General features: G+C 52.2%; 1 protein-coding gene across 3 annotated transcripts in view; it reads right to left on the bottom strand.

Moving 5' to 3' along the window:
• The window catches only part of KANSL1 (KAT8 regulatory NSL complex subunit 1), a 111,866-nt gene that overhangs the window by 8,398 nt on the left and 87,488 nt on the right, over nt 1-15,980 (bottom strand). For 2 of the 3 annotated variants that reach the window (XM_064174650.1, XM_064174651.1), the window contains 6 exons: nt 11,758-11,873; nt 10,211-10,406; nt 6,995-7,160; nt 1,198-1,383; nt 594-755; nt 130-281 (listed from right to left, as the gene is read on the bottom strand). In XM_064174650.1, coding sequence (XP_064030720.1) covers nt 130-281; nt 594-755; nt 1,198-1,383; nt 6,995-7,160; nt 10,211-10,406; nt 11,758-11,873 — 978 coding nt within the window. The remainder of the gene's footprint in view (nt 1-129; nt 282-593; nt 756-1,197; nt 1,384-6,994; nt 7,161-10,210; nt 10,407-11,757; nt 11,874-15,980) is intronic. The other variant, XM_064174652.1, reaches the window with a different exon arrangement.

The raw sequence follows: 15,980 nt of genomic DNA, 5'->3' as shown, positions 1-15,980 counted from the left end.
TCATAGAAATGATTCAGGCCCCTCAGTATCTTTGTAGGCTCTCCAGGAGTTCTAGGTCTCTTGAAATGGGAAGCTCAGAGCTGGACTCCATGATGGAGCTGAGCCTCTGGGGAGGCACTAGATACTTACAGCTGTGTTGGAGGTGCCCTGTGTACTCGTGCTGGCAGGAGCAGAGCCTTCTGAGGAGGTGGACAGTTGCCGGGCTACGGGGCTGTGAGGCGTGGGGGTCACAGCTGCTGACAAGTAGCTTGGGCCACCAACATCCGTGTGATGCTTCAACACTGCACGAGGGAGGGTGGAAGAAAACGAAGGATGATGTTAGCAAGCAGGAAAACCAGACTGAAGAGGGGTGGTATTGGACAGAAAAGGACCATGTGCACCAGAAATGGCCTGTGCTGCAGAGCACTTTGCGGCAGAGAAGCAGCTCCTGATGGCAGCCAGCAGCTTGAGAGGTCCTGGGGGAGGAAGCAGTTAGAGCGGACGCACAGAAGCAGCGCAGTGCCCCCCACCCTCCGAGGCTGGAGGTGGGGAGAGAGGCTGGATGTGCAGCAAAGCCCAAGCTCCCCCCAAGAGAGCTGGCCCTGGGCGCCTACCTTCGCTCCTCTCAGTCGAGCAGTCTCGCAATCGCCTTTTGTCAGGGGCAGCAGGCGGCACAAGCGAGCGCTCTGCAGCTCTCTCGGCCTTGGCCAGGGCCGTAAAATCGTCTAAGGGTGGCCTGTGTGCCTTGTCTGCTGGGGCTTTTGGATGGGAGCGCTCTGAGGAGGGGAACAGAGAAAGAGCTGTGAAAGGGCAGTTTTCGCCTCTCTCTGCTGGCACAGCAGCCTCGGGCGGGCTCGGCCGACTCTGCACACAGGGACGGGTCGGGCGCGGTACTGCCAGGGTGCAGGAGAGATGTGCTCAGAGCAGAACTGGCTGCACACTTCTGCCCGACCCAGCGTGAGCACAGCCTTACACTGTTCAACTGCAAACCAGGACCAACCTGAACTTCACAACCTGCCCACATGTCACAGTTAGACAGGCTGGTTACAGGCTGGACTTGATCTCAGAGATCTCTTCCAGCCTCAATGATTCTGTGATTCCATGATTCTGATTTTGCCTTCAGCCTCATCTCCAAGAGCTGAATTTGAAGGGTATCCTCCTCCTAGACTGCAGGGGCTGTTGTGTCTCTGCAGGTGGTGGGTGCAGGGGGACACTTACTGGCTGCAGTGAAGAAGGAGTTCACCAGCTTGTGGCGGTCCTTGCGAGCAGGGTCGGGCAGGCTGCTGGCAGGCACGGGGGCTCTGTGCTTCAGTGAGAGCTTTTTGGGAGCCTTGATTTTCTCATAGGGTTTGTTCTGCCACTGAGACTTCAACATGCTCTGGAAGTGCAGGCTTGTCGGCACATCTGCAGAGGGACACAGAACAGGGCACTCCAATTAACTGCTGCCTGCCCCAGGAAGCTCTGGAGCCAGAATCCATTCACAGAATTGTGGAATGGGCTGGGCTGGAAGGGACCTTCGATATCATCTAGGTTGTAATCCCTGTCCCTCTCCTAGTCCCCCAGTGAGAAGATCTCTGGGCAAACACAGAGGTGTTGACAGTAAGACTCAGGCTTGCCTGCACCTCCCTCATGCTCTTGCAGGACTTGCAGTGATAGGATCCAATACTTGTACTCTGACAGTCTCTGGGAATCTCAGAGGACATTCCTACAGGATCCACAGCCCCAAGCGTATGCCAGCAGGAGAATGAATGTCACTAAACCACACATCTTCACCTCTGCAGGTACCTCCTGCACTGCCACACTCCATGCTGCTATCTCAGGTCTGACTCAGATACCTCAGCGCATCAAATCTACACAAGCGTGGGTGGAAAGAGAGGAATTCATCTGAAATCCTGTTTCAGGCCAACCCAAGAGCCAGCCAAGTCCTCTCTGATGTTAATCTGCTGATGTGAGATCTCAATCACCTAAGGAAAGTTGTGTGAGGGAGCACCCTTCAAGGGCTCCATGAGCAGTGGTGCTGCTGCTGCTCTCCACGAGCTCCCCAGGCAGGTGCAGGTCACTGAGCCATCTGTGAGCTGCAAACCCAAGGACACCTGTCTGGGCACTGGGAGGCTGAGGGCTCTGTGCATGCCACAGCTGATGGCAGTGCAGAGTAACCTGTCCCTGATCCTGACACCTCACAGCTCACTCCCTGCTGTGAACTTCAGCAGACACTTCTCTCACATTCCTCAAGCTTGGTTCCCCCCAGTCCCATCCAGGTGCACACTCCTAACCCCAGATTACTGAATGCACTTCCTGTGCAGAGAGGCTATGGTGGAATAGAAACTACTAAGCAGAGTAGCAAACAACTTCAGCCTCAGGAGCCCCACAAATAAGCCTTCCTTTCATACTCATGGCTTCAAACTTCACATCCGATCACCAAATACTGTTGCCTAACCCTCCTCCAAGACCCAGCTCTCTTCTAGGTCCCCGAGGGCCAAAATCCTGGTTTGGAAAAGCACTGAAAGCTTTGGGGTTAGCAGAAGTGCTGAGTGGCTGCGTCCTCTCCAAACAGACAGCAGCATCTGCACTCTGCCAGGCCACCACCTGCTCTGCTCCCCCGGGACCAATCCGCAGCCTGCTGCCGCTGGGACACACAGCCTGATGCCAACTCTTGCTGCCACAGATAGGAGTTAAAAGCACCAAGATGAACATCAGTGGAGCACAAACATCACTCCTCTACATCTCTCAAGCTCACATGACATTTTCACAGGGACTCTGAAGCAGCACTAAGCAGAGCTAAACCTTCCCAGGCCCTGCAGAAGAAACAAAGCTCCTCGCTCTGTGCCTGAAGAGAGGATGTGAAGGCAATTAGAAGCTGCCGTGGGATTAAGAACTGCATTGAGATCATCTCAGAGGGCATGTGGCAGAGATTCAAGCCCTGTTGGGAGTCTCAGTGGCTGGTATCCAAACCTCTCCTCAAGATTGCCACACCAGTTCCAGGGACTGGAATGCTCCAGCAGCCCCAGGCAGGCAAACAGGATGGAGAGCTGGCAGAGCCTGTGATTAACAGGGGGATGTGAAACTCAGGGAAAAGCCAGGACAGCTCCAACTCTGGTACCTTGATGGTTACAGCTCTGGTTTAGCCCCCTCCACTTGCTAAGGAAGGGCAATCACAGTGTGACAGCATCACTGCATATCACAAAGGACACAGAGGGGCCAAGCCAGTGCTGCAAGGACCTGGAGAGGTGGAGAGCTGGGCAGAGGGGACCTCAGGAAATTCAAGAGGTGCAGGGTCCTGCCCCTGGGGAGGAACAACCTCCTGCACCAGGATGAGGGATGACTTGCTGGGAAGACAGCTCTGTGGAGAAGGACCTGGGAGTGCTGGGGGACAAGTTCCCCACGAGCCAGCAACGTGCCCTGGTGGTGAAGAAAGCAAATGGTGTCGGAGGGCATTAAGAAAAGTGTGGCCAGCGAGGCTGGGGTCAGGCTCTTCTCAGTGGTGCTCAGTGACAGGACAAGGAGCAGCGGACATAAACTACAACCCAGGAGATTCCATCTGAGCAGGAGGAAAAAATTCTTTGCTCCACAGTCTCCTTCTCTGGAGAGCTTCCAAACCCCTCTGGCCATTGTAATCCTGGGCAAACTGCTGTGGGTGCCCTGCTTTAGCAGAAGGTTGGACTGGATGATTTCCAGGGGCCTCTTTCAACCCTCCCATGCTGGGATTCTGTTGCCAGTGAGGCTGCAACACAACTGCGCTGCAGCGCTCCGACCTGGGGCAAGCAGCCTCTTCTCTGTCCATTTTCTGCCTTCTCCTGAAAACTCCTCCCATCCCAGCAGCCCACACAGCTGTGGAAGGAGGAAACAGGTCAGAGGGAGTGGAAAAAACGCAAGACAAGACTTTGTCAGCAGAAAATGAGTCTTTGCTGGCTTGTCACTGTCCTGCCGTCGGCACGGGCTGCGCCAGAGTCTGTGCAGCAAGTGGCACAGTCCCTCCTCCTCCTCGGTGGAGCAGTGCAGGCCTCTCAGGGACCAGCAGATGGCAACCAGAGCCTCAGCTCTCAGCCTCCCCACCAAGGTTATTACATCATCTGAAAATTCCCGGCGAGAAATCAGATGAACCAGCAAGAAAAAAGCAAGGGATAAAAGAAGGCCTGAAGGAAGGGGACAAAGCACTTATAAAGTGCAAGGAGTTAAATGCCAGGGTTCCTGTGTCCTGCCTGCCAAGAGAAGCAGTACTCCAGCGATCCTCTTCCTGTGGTGCCTGGCAGTCTTGCCCTTGGCAAACAGCACTGGAGATTCCTGGCTGCTGGCAGCAGAGACAGGCTCAAAGTGAAAGTCAGCACATGCTCACAGCTCCATCTGACAGCCTCCTCCAAAGGTCTCATCTCAGTCTCTGCCCAGCCAGCTGGTTTTAAGGTGAGCCCCCCCCAAAATAAACATGGAGAGCAGAGCAAGAGCAATTTGGAGACATCTTGATGCAAGCCAACGGCATCGGGGTGATAAATTTCCCTTCCCGAACACACTGCTTGGCTTTATGTTTGGATAGAAAATCATCTGGACTCAGACAGCACCAGGGGAGGCTTAGGTTGGCCATGAGAAACAATTACTTTGCTGCAAGAGAGGTCAGGGATTGGATCAGGCTGCCCAGGGAGGTGGTGGAGTCCCCATGCCTGGAGGTGTTCAAGGAATATGTGGCCAGTTGGGGACATGGTTCAGTGGCCACAGTGGTGTTGGGCTGAAGGCTGGACTCAATCTTAGAGGGATTTTCCAGCCCAAATAATTCTATGATTCTGTGACCCCCACCCCCAAAAAGCAGCCCTGGCATTACTGAACAACCACAGTTAACCTGAGGCAGGGAGAAGGGGAAACGGCTATTTCTGTGTAGGTGTTTTAAGTCTTCCACTGCACAGTTCTAAACTCAGAGGGTTTTTTATCTGCTGCAGCCAGGACAGATCTCTTACCACGTGAGCTGGCTGCAGCTGACCCTAAGAAAATGGGAAGTGAATATGGGATGAGATCATTTGCCTGGTGGCCATGCTGCAATAGCCCACAACAGGCTTCTGAGGATATTAAATTTAACACTCCAGACACGACTACAAGGGCTGTGAAATCAGGAAATTTCTGCTTCAGGAGCTCAGTGTGTTCAGTCCCTTCTGTGTTCCTCAGCAGCGATGTGTCTTTGGAGGGGTGTGTGGGGATTTAGTGTTGAAAATAGTAAATTGGTGCTATTTTTAGGCTGGTTTAAATCGAGTGCTAGTGCAAGATGCCAGATTAATTGCTCCCAGACACTCTGTGCATTTCCCACTGTCACATGAAGCTTGTGCAAAGCTGGGATTTAAAGTCAAACACAGATGTGAGCTCTGTGCTTTAACCTGCAGCCACTGCTTCACATCCTCAGGAGCAGCAGGGACACACAGACACCACTCACAAGCATTCCCACTCTGCCCTGGTGAGACCTCACCAGTAGTATGTGGTTCAGTTAAGGGCTCCCCAGTTCAGGAGGGACAGGCATCTGCTTTATGGAGTCCAGCCAAGGGCTACAAAGATGCTAAAGGGGCTGGAGCAGTGCCCTGCAAGGAGAGGCTGAGGGGCCTGGGGCTGCTTGGTCTGGTGAGGAGGAGACCTAGAGGGGATCTAATCAATGCCTATAAATATCTGAGGGCTGGGGGTCGGGGGACAAACTGCTCACTTGTGCCCTGTGATGGGACAAGGGGCAATGGATGTAAACTACAGCACAGGAAGTTCCACCCCAACATGAGGAAGAACTTCTCTCCTCTAAGGGTCTCTGAGCACTGGAGCAGGCTGCCCAGAGAGGCTGTGGAGTCTCCTTCTCTGGAGCATTTCCAGCCCTGTCTGGATGCATTCCTACACGACCTGCGCTACGTTGTGGTCCTGCTCTGGCAGGGGGAGTGGGCTCAATGATCTCGAGAGGTCCCTTCCAACCCCTAACACCCTGTCACCCTGTGATCCATGTACTGCTTGAACCTCCCAATGAGAGGACTAGCTCCTGTCAGCCATGCCCCTGTATTTTGTGATCAGAGGAAGGAGATGACAGATGGACACTACATTGATGCATGCCAATAGTTTTGGGTCAGAGAATAGGCTTCTGCTGAATCTGGCAGCTTATGAAGCAAAAACTGCTGGAAATTACTTCTCTTCCCTTGGGAAAAGTCCCTGCACAGGAAATCTGTGAAGACCTCACTGTCAAGCTTGGTTTGTTATTCCTCTTAATCATAATTAACCCTGATACTGTTACAAGTGTCTTAACGGGAACATCCCACTGCACCCTCTGAACCATGGAAGACCATTAACAATTCCTTACAAGGTCAAAAAAAACCTTCCTGTGACTTAAACCAATCCAACAATTAATTTTATACAGATGAAGGAACTCTGCAGAAGCAAATCTCTCTTATGTGGTTTAAAGAAACAAAGAGAGACATCAGCCTAAGAGCAGGTCCCAGCACAGACTTCCAGGCACTGCTTGGCTTCTGGCACTGGAGCAGGCTGCCCAGAGAGGTTGTGGAGTCTCCTTTTCTGCAGACTTTCAAAACCCACCTGCATGCATATGCATTCCTGTGCACCCTGAGTGACCCTGCTTTGGCAGGGGCTTTTGGACTCAGTCTCTGGAGGTGCCTTCCAACCTCTAATGCTCACCCTAGGTGAGGCTCCTGATCAGGTTCCCATAGCCACACTGATACCAGAACAGGCTTCGGGTGTAACACTTTGCCAGCTCCAGAAAATGCTCTGCTCCTAAAAATACTTTCACCCTGCAAGTGTTCACAGCCAGGCCAGATGGCAACTTGAGCAGCCTGCTCTATAGGAGGTGTTCCTCCCCATGGCAGGGGGTTGCAACTGAATGACCTTTAAGGTCCCTTCCAGCCCAAACCATTCCATGAATAAACTTGCTTGCACCCAAGCAGATCTGCACTTCCTCTGGAAGCCCAGGGTGGAGGTGCAGCAGCTCTGGAGCAGCTCCAACCATCCCCTGTAAACCATCCCAGGCCTCTGGCAGCTGTGTGGGCGCTGCTCTTACCATCTGGGAACGAGAGGACAGGATGGACACAGGAGTCCAGCTGGGAGAGGCGCTCCAGCAGAGGGGCATCGTACTGGATTTCCAGAGACGTGGAGCTGCGAGTGCCGCACAGAGCACACAAAGGGTTCACGTCACAGCTGCACCGCGCCAGGCTGCTGCGATGGACCTGCAAAGGGGACAGAGAACAGCATCAGCATCTCAGGGGTCAGCCTGTCTCAGGGCTCTCTTCACAACTTGTGCTAAACCTCCTGAAGGCTCTTTGTGGTGGGGTGTTTCTAATCTCTCATATACAACCTGCTGGTGTAGCCCCAGCTGACGAAAGGATGCTCTACTCCTGTCAGAGTGCTTGTAAGGGCCTCTGGTGATAGGACACAAGGGGCAAGGGCTTGATACTAGAGCAGGGGAGATTTAGGTTGGACATTAGGAAGTAGGTCTTGACTCTGAGGGGGGTGAGACACTGGAACGGGTTGCGCAGAGGAGCTGTGGATGCCTCATCCCTGGTAGTGTTTAAGACCAGGCTGGATATAGCTTTGGACAACCTGGGCTAGTGGAGGTGTCTCTCTCCATAGCAGGGGGGTTGGAACTAGCTGAGCTTTAAGGCCCCTTCCAACCCAAGCCACACTATGATTCTATGCTCTGGCTTTGCAGAAACACAACAGAGGACTCCTGCCCACCAGCACAGAGAGTTGAACATCTCCTGCATTTGCCTGAAAGCATTTTGTTGAAATTTCCTTTATAAAAGCATGAGGCAGCACAATTCAGCTGTCAGAGAGGGAAAAGAAGAGAAAATAAAAGGCATTTTGGAGATCAGATGGGTCAGAGCTGATCACTCCAGGCCAAGAGCTGACACTTCCAGAGCCACCTTCACAGAGTGGAAAGGAGGGTTTCAGCCTTGTCACACATTTATAGACTTAATTTAAAACCACTGCAGGCAGATGCAGACCTGGATGTAAGTCCCATACAGGGAAAGTCAACAACAAAAAGGGAAGGATCAGGCTGGCATCTAAGTATTCAAACAATTGCCAGTAACATCTGGAACGATGGAAGGGAGACCACCCTTAAGCCCTAGCAATTTACACTAGAACTGGGAGGGGCTGCAAGTCCCTTGTAGGAAAGAGCTGGAAATGATCAAAAAAAAGTAATTTAATTCACTGAGGGAAAATGCAACGAGAAGATGGTTCAGTGGCCAGTGCAGAGGAGGCAGAGGTAAGTGAGCTGCAGCTCTGCCCAGAGGACCTGGTGCTTGTCATGGATCAGAAAACGAGTGTGAATCAGCAGCATCTTAGCGCTGCTGAGAACAAACACCCCCCAGGGCTTCACAAACAGGATGGCTCTGGGCATGAGGTAATGCTGCCAGTGCTCAGCACTGCTGATGGGTGAGCTGCAGGCCTGCAACCAGGTCTGGGCACAGGGTTCAAGAAATGTGTGCAGCAGAATGAAAACAACAACAAAAAATTCAGAAACACTCCCACAAAAAAAATAGATCCTGTGTGCTGTGTTCAGTGCAGAGGTGACCACACCAACAACTCTGCTGTGCTCTGGTGAGAACCCACTGCAGCACTGTGTCCAGTGCTGGGGCCTCCAACGTAAGAACACAGAACTGTTGAAGGGTCCAGAGCAGGCCACGAAGATGAGCAGAGGGCTGAAGAACCTCACCTGAGGACCTACAGGCTGAGAGAATTGAGGCTGTTCAGCCTGAGAAAAAAAGGCTCCAGGGAGACCTTAGAGCAGCCTTCCAATACTTGAAGGGGCTACAAGAAAGCCCGGAAGGCACTTTTTACAAGGGCTTGTAGTGCTAGGATGAGTGGCAATGACTTTGAGCTGGAAGAGGGAGATTCAGATTGGAGACTAGGAAGAAATTCTTTCCAGTGAGGGTGGGGAGACATTGGAACAGGTTGCCCAAGGAGGTTGTGGATGCCTCCTCCTTGGAGGCGTTCAAGGCCAGTTTGAATGAGGCCTTGAACAACCTGGGCTGGTGGGAGGTGGCCCTGCCCATGGCAGGGGACTGCAGCTGGATGAGCTTTGAGGTCACTTCCAACCCAACCTATCCTATGATTTTATGAATGAGCTTTCACAGTTCAGAGCTTCTGAAGCAATGAGAGAAGATGACCAGTTTACACTAGCACATGGACTGGTCATGACTAAACAGCAGCCAAGGCAGTTTCTATTAGAGAACTGGGTTTGTTTGGTTTTGCTGTCTGAAAACCAAGAGCAGCTAAGCACTCAAATCGCTGCCTAGGGAGGTTTAGACAGACTGTCTGGCACGGCGTGAGGACACAGCAGTCTGCTCCGGGGCATGGGGTGCTGTGGGTGACTGCAGGAGATCCCTTCCCTGTTTCACAAGCCCAGTCCTGTTTCCAAGCCTACAGAGCCACTCAACTTTTAAACAACCTTTTTTTCCTACAGGACTTCTCCTAACTTGCAAGTCTCAATTGATGCTGAGTTCAGAGTTTGTAGAGCAGCAGGAACACTGATAGATGACAGCACTGAACCAACTCTGTGGTTGTCATTTCTGGTCACAGAATCATAGAATCTGTTTTGTTTGGAAAAGTCCTTCAAGATCATCCACTCCAGCCACGGATGCAACACCACTGCAGCCACTAAACCACGGCCCAGAGCCATGGCCACACAATTCCTGAACACCTCCAGGGATGGTCACGCCACCACCTCCCCGGGCAGCCTGTGCCAATCCCTGACCACTCTTGAGGGAAGGAATTCTTCCTAATAGCTAATTTGAGCTTGCCCTGGTGCAGCTTGAGGCCATTACCTCTTGTCCTGTTGTTAGTTACTTGGGAGAAGAGGCCAAGATCAGCCTCACTCCAACCTCTTTTCAGGTAGCTGCAGACAGCAGTGAGGTCTCCTCTCAGCTTCCTCTACTCCAGGCTAGACAATCCCAGCTCCTTCAGCCTCTCCTCTCCAGACCTGCTCTCCAAACCCCTCACCCAGATCTCTGCACCCCCTTCAACACCTCAGTGTCTGTTTGACACCCCAAACTGGATGCTGCACTTGAGGTGTGGCCTCACCACTTCCCTGGTCCTGCTGATCCAGGCAGGGATGCTGAAATTTCTCCTAATATCCAATCTAAATGCGTCTTGGCATAACTGGAGGCCAAGCAAAGAGCAGAAGCAGAGCGGATCTATGCAGCAGTACCTCGGCAGGCTCCCTGGTGCAGGGTTTTAGCCGGGCACTGTACCACCCTCCCCAGAGGGCACTGACCTTTTTGGACAGGGGCATGATGCTGCTGGGCCGCACAAGTCTTCGCTTCTTGCAGCTCAGCAGCGGGCGCGTGCGAGCCGCCACGCACGACCCGTCCGGGGGCGAAGAAATCACGTTCAGGCGCTGCTTTTTATGCAGGAGCTCCTCAGCTTCCTGGCCATCTCCCTGAGCGTGTTCTGCCAGGCTAGGCTGAAGACTGCACGACAAGAAAATGAAGATATTGTTACTCATTCAGCCCTCCCACACTGCCCAGCCTGGTTCACGACTCGGACCTTAGTGGCTGCTCTGAGCTGAGTTTAAAGCACTGCAGCTGCACGAGGCAAGAGCTTTTGTTAAGCCAGCTCTGATTTCTTGCTTTTACTTTGGCCACTTTCAATGTTCTCCTACCACTGAACCTTTGATAATACACCTTTGGAAGTTCTGAACAAAAAAAAACCCAGTGGGTGAAACTGGACACAGAGGAAGAACAAAAGCCCTTCTGACCCCAAAGACCCTTAGTGCTGGAAGCTTAGCTTCCCCTAGGATTACAGTTCAGGGCATCTTAAGACAACTCCTGAGTGTAAACGGCAGAGAGCACAAGACACAGCATCATCTTCCCCCAGTGTAAAATTGATTCCGATTGAGATTTGAGAACTCTACCAGCTCTCAGCAGCGACACCAGAAAGGTGCAGTGCTAACATGAACCCTTCTGTTTCACACACAGCAACCCTGGCCTACAACCAGCAACACTACATTGTACCACCTACCAAGCACCAGTGCAGCTCTTCATCTGAGGAACCTTTTCATGTCTATTTGACAAGTGCTTCGATTCTCAAAATGCAAAACATGAAAGCCCTGTGGTCTGAGGCTCTGCAGTTCAAAGGCTGCAGGCACACAAAGGGCTCTGTTATAGCCTGAGGTGTTTCAGCTGTAGCCAGGAGTTGGCTGATCAGTGCTTTCTGCTCGTACTGCAGCATCTCTCTCCCCTCAAGACTTTGTACAAGGTGCTGGCAGCGCTCCTCTAGCCACCACCAGAACTGTGAAGCACCATGTGCACAGAGGCTTTCAAGTGGTTCAACCCTGACATCATCCTGTAGCACAGCAGAGTTCCTTTCCCTTGTTCTCGTGTACCCACTTAAAGACTTTCTCAACAAAAAGCAGCCTGAAGAAACAGAGACTTGAGAAAGTTTTACTCGTCAGACTGATGGGATGTGGGCTCCTCAGCATCTCCAGAAAAGCAGGCTGGTGGTCACAGATGGTTCTGCAAGCAGGCCACCGGTACCTCTGAATCAGATCATTTGCAAGCGAATTGAAACTACTCATAGAGGACCAGTTTGGAATATGCTTGCGGCACGGCTGCCTGCAGGGCTTGCTCCTGCACACACAGCTCCGCTTCCTGCCCTTTTCAGAGAAAACAACGCAGCAGAGTACTTCAAGTAATCCATCTCATCCCAAAACATTCCCAAGCAGGACCTGCTACCCTGCTTTGCTCAAAAAGAGAGCATTCTTACTGTTCCCAGCCCAGGGGAGAACACTCAGCCTCTCCCCATCATACACGAGTAGCTTACGTGTTAATAACTCCATTGACAGGTCTTGGTGCTCCACAGGGCTTGGTGGGATGGGATTCAGGAGTACTTGCAGTAGAAATACCTAAGTTATCTAGTGGCTGGCATCCAGGAGCACTCTAGAAAAGGATGAGAAGGATAAATTAGAGTTTTTTTAAGCTGCTTAAATAGCCACAACTTTCCTACTCCTGTTTCTCGCTGAGGATTCTGCACTGTAGCCATGGGTTCAAAACGAGGGATCAGAAAATGAGCGTGTGAACAGGAGAGCAGGGACCTGAGGACTTCTTTGGGTGCTGCTCTGGCAGGAGGATGGATACATGACAAAGCTTTCAATGCAAGCACCAAAGGACTTCAATCCCCCCTCAGGCAACCCCGGGGGTGCATGAAAGGCTGAGCTCTCTAAGGAGATTCCAGCGTTTTGTCTCAATAGTGCAAACAAGTTCATAACCACCTGTAAACCACTCAGGAGGCTTCTGAAGCTTGATGTTGTGCTCTACAGCCACAAGGCCACAGGCCCTTGTCTGAGCACTCTGGGGGAAAACAGAAGGAGAAGGAGAGGAGAACAGACTTGCAAATCTTTATCTGCACTTCAGCTCAAAACCTGTTTTAAATGAACAGGAGCTGTGGGGTTTGGACACAGGCAGGAGGATTCTCTAAAGACAGAACTGCTTGAGAAACACAAAGCTGGAAACACCTTTTTGGCACAGGAAAGTTAAAAAATAAGCTCTCCAAATCCCTCCTGCCTTAGGTCTGGTGCACAACCTCCCCTTGCTCTGCAGTGAACAGAAGTCACTGACTACTGGACCAGTGAAGGGCTGACAGCTGGATTTGGTTCATAGAATGGGTTAGGTTGGAGGGAACCTTTGAGATCATCCAGTTCCAACCCCACTGCCACAGGCAGGGACACCTCCCACCAGCCCAGGTTGCTCAAGGCCTCATCCAACCTGGCCCTGAACACTGCCAGGGAGGAGGCATCCACAACCTCCCTGGGCAACCTGTTTCAGTGTCTCCCCATCCTCACTGTAAAGAATTTCTGCCTCATCTCCAGTCTCAATCTGCCCTCAAGCTTCCATGATTCTGTGTGGCTGCAGCACATCTCCCAGTGACTTTCCTGTGGGGGGGAACCGTCACTACAGCTTCCAAGGATTTATACCTCCTGCCAGAAGCATTCCTGCTCCCCATTCCAGCAGGGTCCAGGGTGTTCACAGCCTGGGTGCTCATCGCTCCCAGTCCCATCTTTGCAGCACTTTTTATTTTCAGACATGCTCCTCCTCCACCCCCTTAGGGTTAAACTTCATCTTCTCCTGTGTGCAGCACTTCCTGCTCTCACTGCTCAGGGCTCTCTCTCTGGGCTTCCTCCTCTGTGTACCCAAGGGTGGTAGAGCAGCTGAAGTACCAGTGAAGACAAAAGGTATGACTTATGCACAGGGCTGGTTGGCCATCTCTGTTCATCTCCATCTCAAAAGCATCAACTGATGTTACAGTGACTCAAACCACAGAACGGTAGAGGATGGAGTGGACCTCTGAAGGTCATCCAGTCCAATCCTGCCAGAGCAGGGCCACCCCGAGTAGGCTGAGCAGGATAGCACCCAGGTGGGTTTTGAATTACTCCAGAGATGGAGACTCCACCACCTCTCTTGGCAGCCTGTTCCAGGGCTCCACCACCCCCAAAGTAAAGAGGTTCCTCCTCATCTAGATGGAGCTTCCTTCCTTCAAGCTGACGTCCATTACCTCTTGTCCTGTCACGAGGCACCGATGAAAAAAGCCTGGCCCCACCCTCCTGACACCCACCCTTTAACGATTGAGAAGATCCCTCCTCAGTCTTCTGTCCAGGCTAAAAAGCCCCCAGTCCCTCAGCTTGTCTCCCCTGCCATGACTCCCCCAGCCCAACGAAATCAGGTGAGGCTGAGATGGCGCTAGGCTCTCTCTCAGCAGAGACCTGACTCACCCTGGGACGAGCAATTTCTAACAACAGACAGCTTCTGCCTGCTGCCTGTTTGAGGAACTTGTGCTGGGCTCTCCTGCAGAAGAGGTTTGCCCCAGGGGGAGCAGATGCAGGATCAGCCCTGATGGGCTCATCCCCAGAGCGGGGCGAGCGTAGGGAGGCAGGGATGAGATCGGATCACCAGAGGCGTTACGCAAGCACAAGGCAGCAGCACCCTGGCGAGCTGAGGTCAGTGCAGGAGCTCAGCTCTTCCCCTCTGGCTTGCAGAGCCTTGGCAAGGCTGAGCCTTCACATGACACCTCCACCGGAGGCACCCCCGGTTCAGGAGGGCGGGCACACATGACTCATAAGCTCTTTTGAAACAGGGTATTTATTTTCTTCTCCAGAAGGGTCTTAAAAGGAGGAACTTCTTCTCCAAGAGCTGTCTCTGGCTCAATAGCTCAAGATAGGAATGGAGATGAGTCCTCTGCTTCCTCCAGATGAGCTGAAAGCATCAACCCAGAGCCTATGTATCAGAACCAGCCCAGGCTCACCTCATCAGGCTGGAGATGAGTGTACCCTAGCAAGGGTCTAAGACCAAAACGAGGGCACAGGCAGGAAGGCAAAAGCTGCCACATCCATCACTCCGAGCAGAGGCAAAGCTCTTGCACCAGCTCCTCCTGGAGGCACCTCCCAGAGCTGTGTCTTCCTCCAGGCTGGATCCAGGAGTGCTCATCACACCAGGGTCACACCAACGTTGCAGACTGAGCTATTCTCTGTGGTTTGGGTTCACCTAGAGTCCTGAACGTCAGGATCCCCTCAGGGGCATCAAAGATTCACCTTTATCACATCCACCTGTTGCAGATGAAACCAGGAGCCTGCAGGCTGCTAGGGGCTCCCATGGCAGTAACAAAGCTGCATGCTGTCCCCTGTATTCCCAAAGACCCTGAACAAAACTAGAGAGGTACAGACCTTCACCTGTTACTAGATGCAAGGCCCTAGTGCAGGAAGAAGCCCACCCAGGACACTCCAGCACAGTCCTTTCTTATTTCCTATGAACATCTTCAGTTCATCCTCTTGCTAGACCAGTCCTACAAGCAAGGAACCACTATCAGCAGCTGAGTTATCTCCTCAAGGCTTCCTGTTCTCATCTTCAGGGAAAAACATTTATTCATATTCTGAGCTTCCAGTTCCCAGCAGACATTCCCAGACCTACACTGAGCCCTTCCCTTCACCAATGACAGGATTAGTTCTTCCTAGGATTATCAGCCACATTCCACACATCAAGCTGATGCCCAAGGATGTGCTCCTTGCACTCTACACTGGCCAAGGGAGGTATCCAAGAAAGGATGAGATCCAAAGGGGAGCTGTGGATGAGACAGACAGTTTGGAGTGGAGCAGGAAATAGGCCAAAAAAGTCCAAATCTAAGTAACCCAAAGGGTGCCAAAATGATAAGCACCTCTCCAGGAGAGGCCCAAGAGATATCCTTCCAGTAAGTGTCCTAATGCAACAGGAATGGGCTTTGGGCTAATCTCTGGCTCAGAGCAGATCAAGGCTCTGACTCAACACCCCCACCCTTACCAGCAATCTAATTAATCACAAACCCTCCAGCAGCAGGCTGTAGGAGCTGGGTGCCTGGGGGCAGCCTTTCTGGTGCTGACACCTCCAGCAGTGCTGCAGAGAAGCCGGCAGTGTGGGGTGATGTGCCTCTGGCAGCAGCCACATGTGGAAGGGGAACAGAAAGTCCCTTTCAGCAGGCGTCACCCTCCAAGAAGCGAGCACAGGAGTAGCCAGAAGAAGGTGCTGAGCAGAACTTGCAGCCTGCTTTACACCCAGAAGGTTGCCCTTCACTGCGCTGAGTTTCTATAATCTGTGGCACTGCTACCTCCAAGACCTGCAAGAGAGATCAGATCTCCACGGTGTGAGCACTCTCTCTTAGAAGAGCTCATACCCAAGTGCAGGGGATGAGACAAGAGACACTGCAGGAAATGAGGAAACACAGCACGAGGGAGATGGCTGCGAGCAGCAAAACCAGACAGCAAAACCAGTCAGGCAGCATCTTTTCATACACCAGAAATCCACAGATGTGTCCTAATCGATACACCCAGAGATGATGTCTGAGACAATCTAAGAGTGGACAACATGAGGTGGCTGAATCCCCATTCCTGGAGGTGCTTACAAGCTGTGCAGATGGGGTACCAAGGGACAGGGTTTAGCAACAGACTTGGTGGAGCTGGATTTGGACTCAAAGGTCTTCTCCAAGCAAAACGATTCTGTGGTTTCACAAGGATGTAGAAAGTG

Source organism: Pogoniulus pusillus, chromosome 40, assembly GCF_015220805.1.
Source record: "Pogoniulus pusillus isolate bPogPus1 chromosome 40, bPogPus1.pri, whole genome shotgun sequence".
NCBI classification, from domain to species: domain Eukaryota; kingdom Metazoa; phylum Chordata; class Aves; order Piciformes; family Lybiidae; genus Pogoniulus; species Pogoniulus pusillus.
This window is presented reverse-complemented; position numbering and strand designations above follow the sequence as displayed.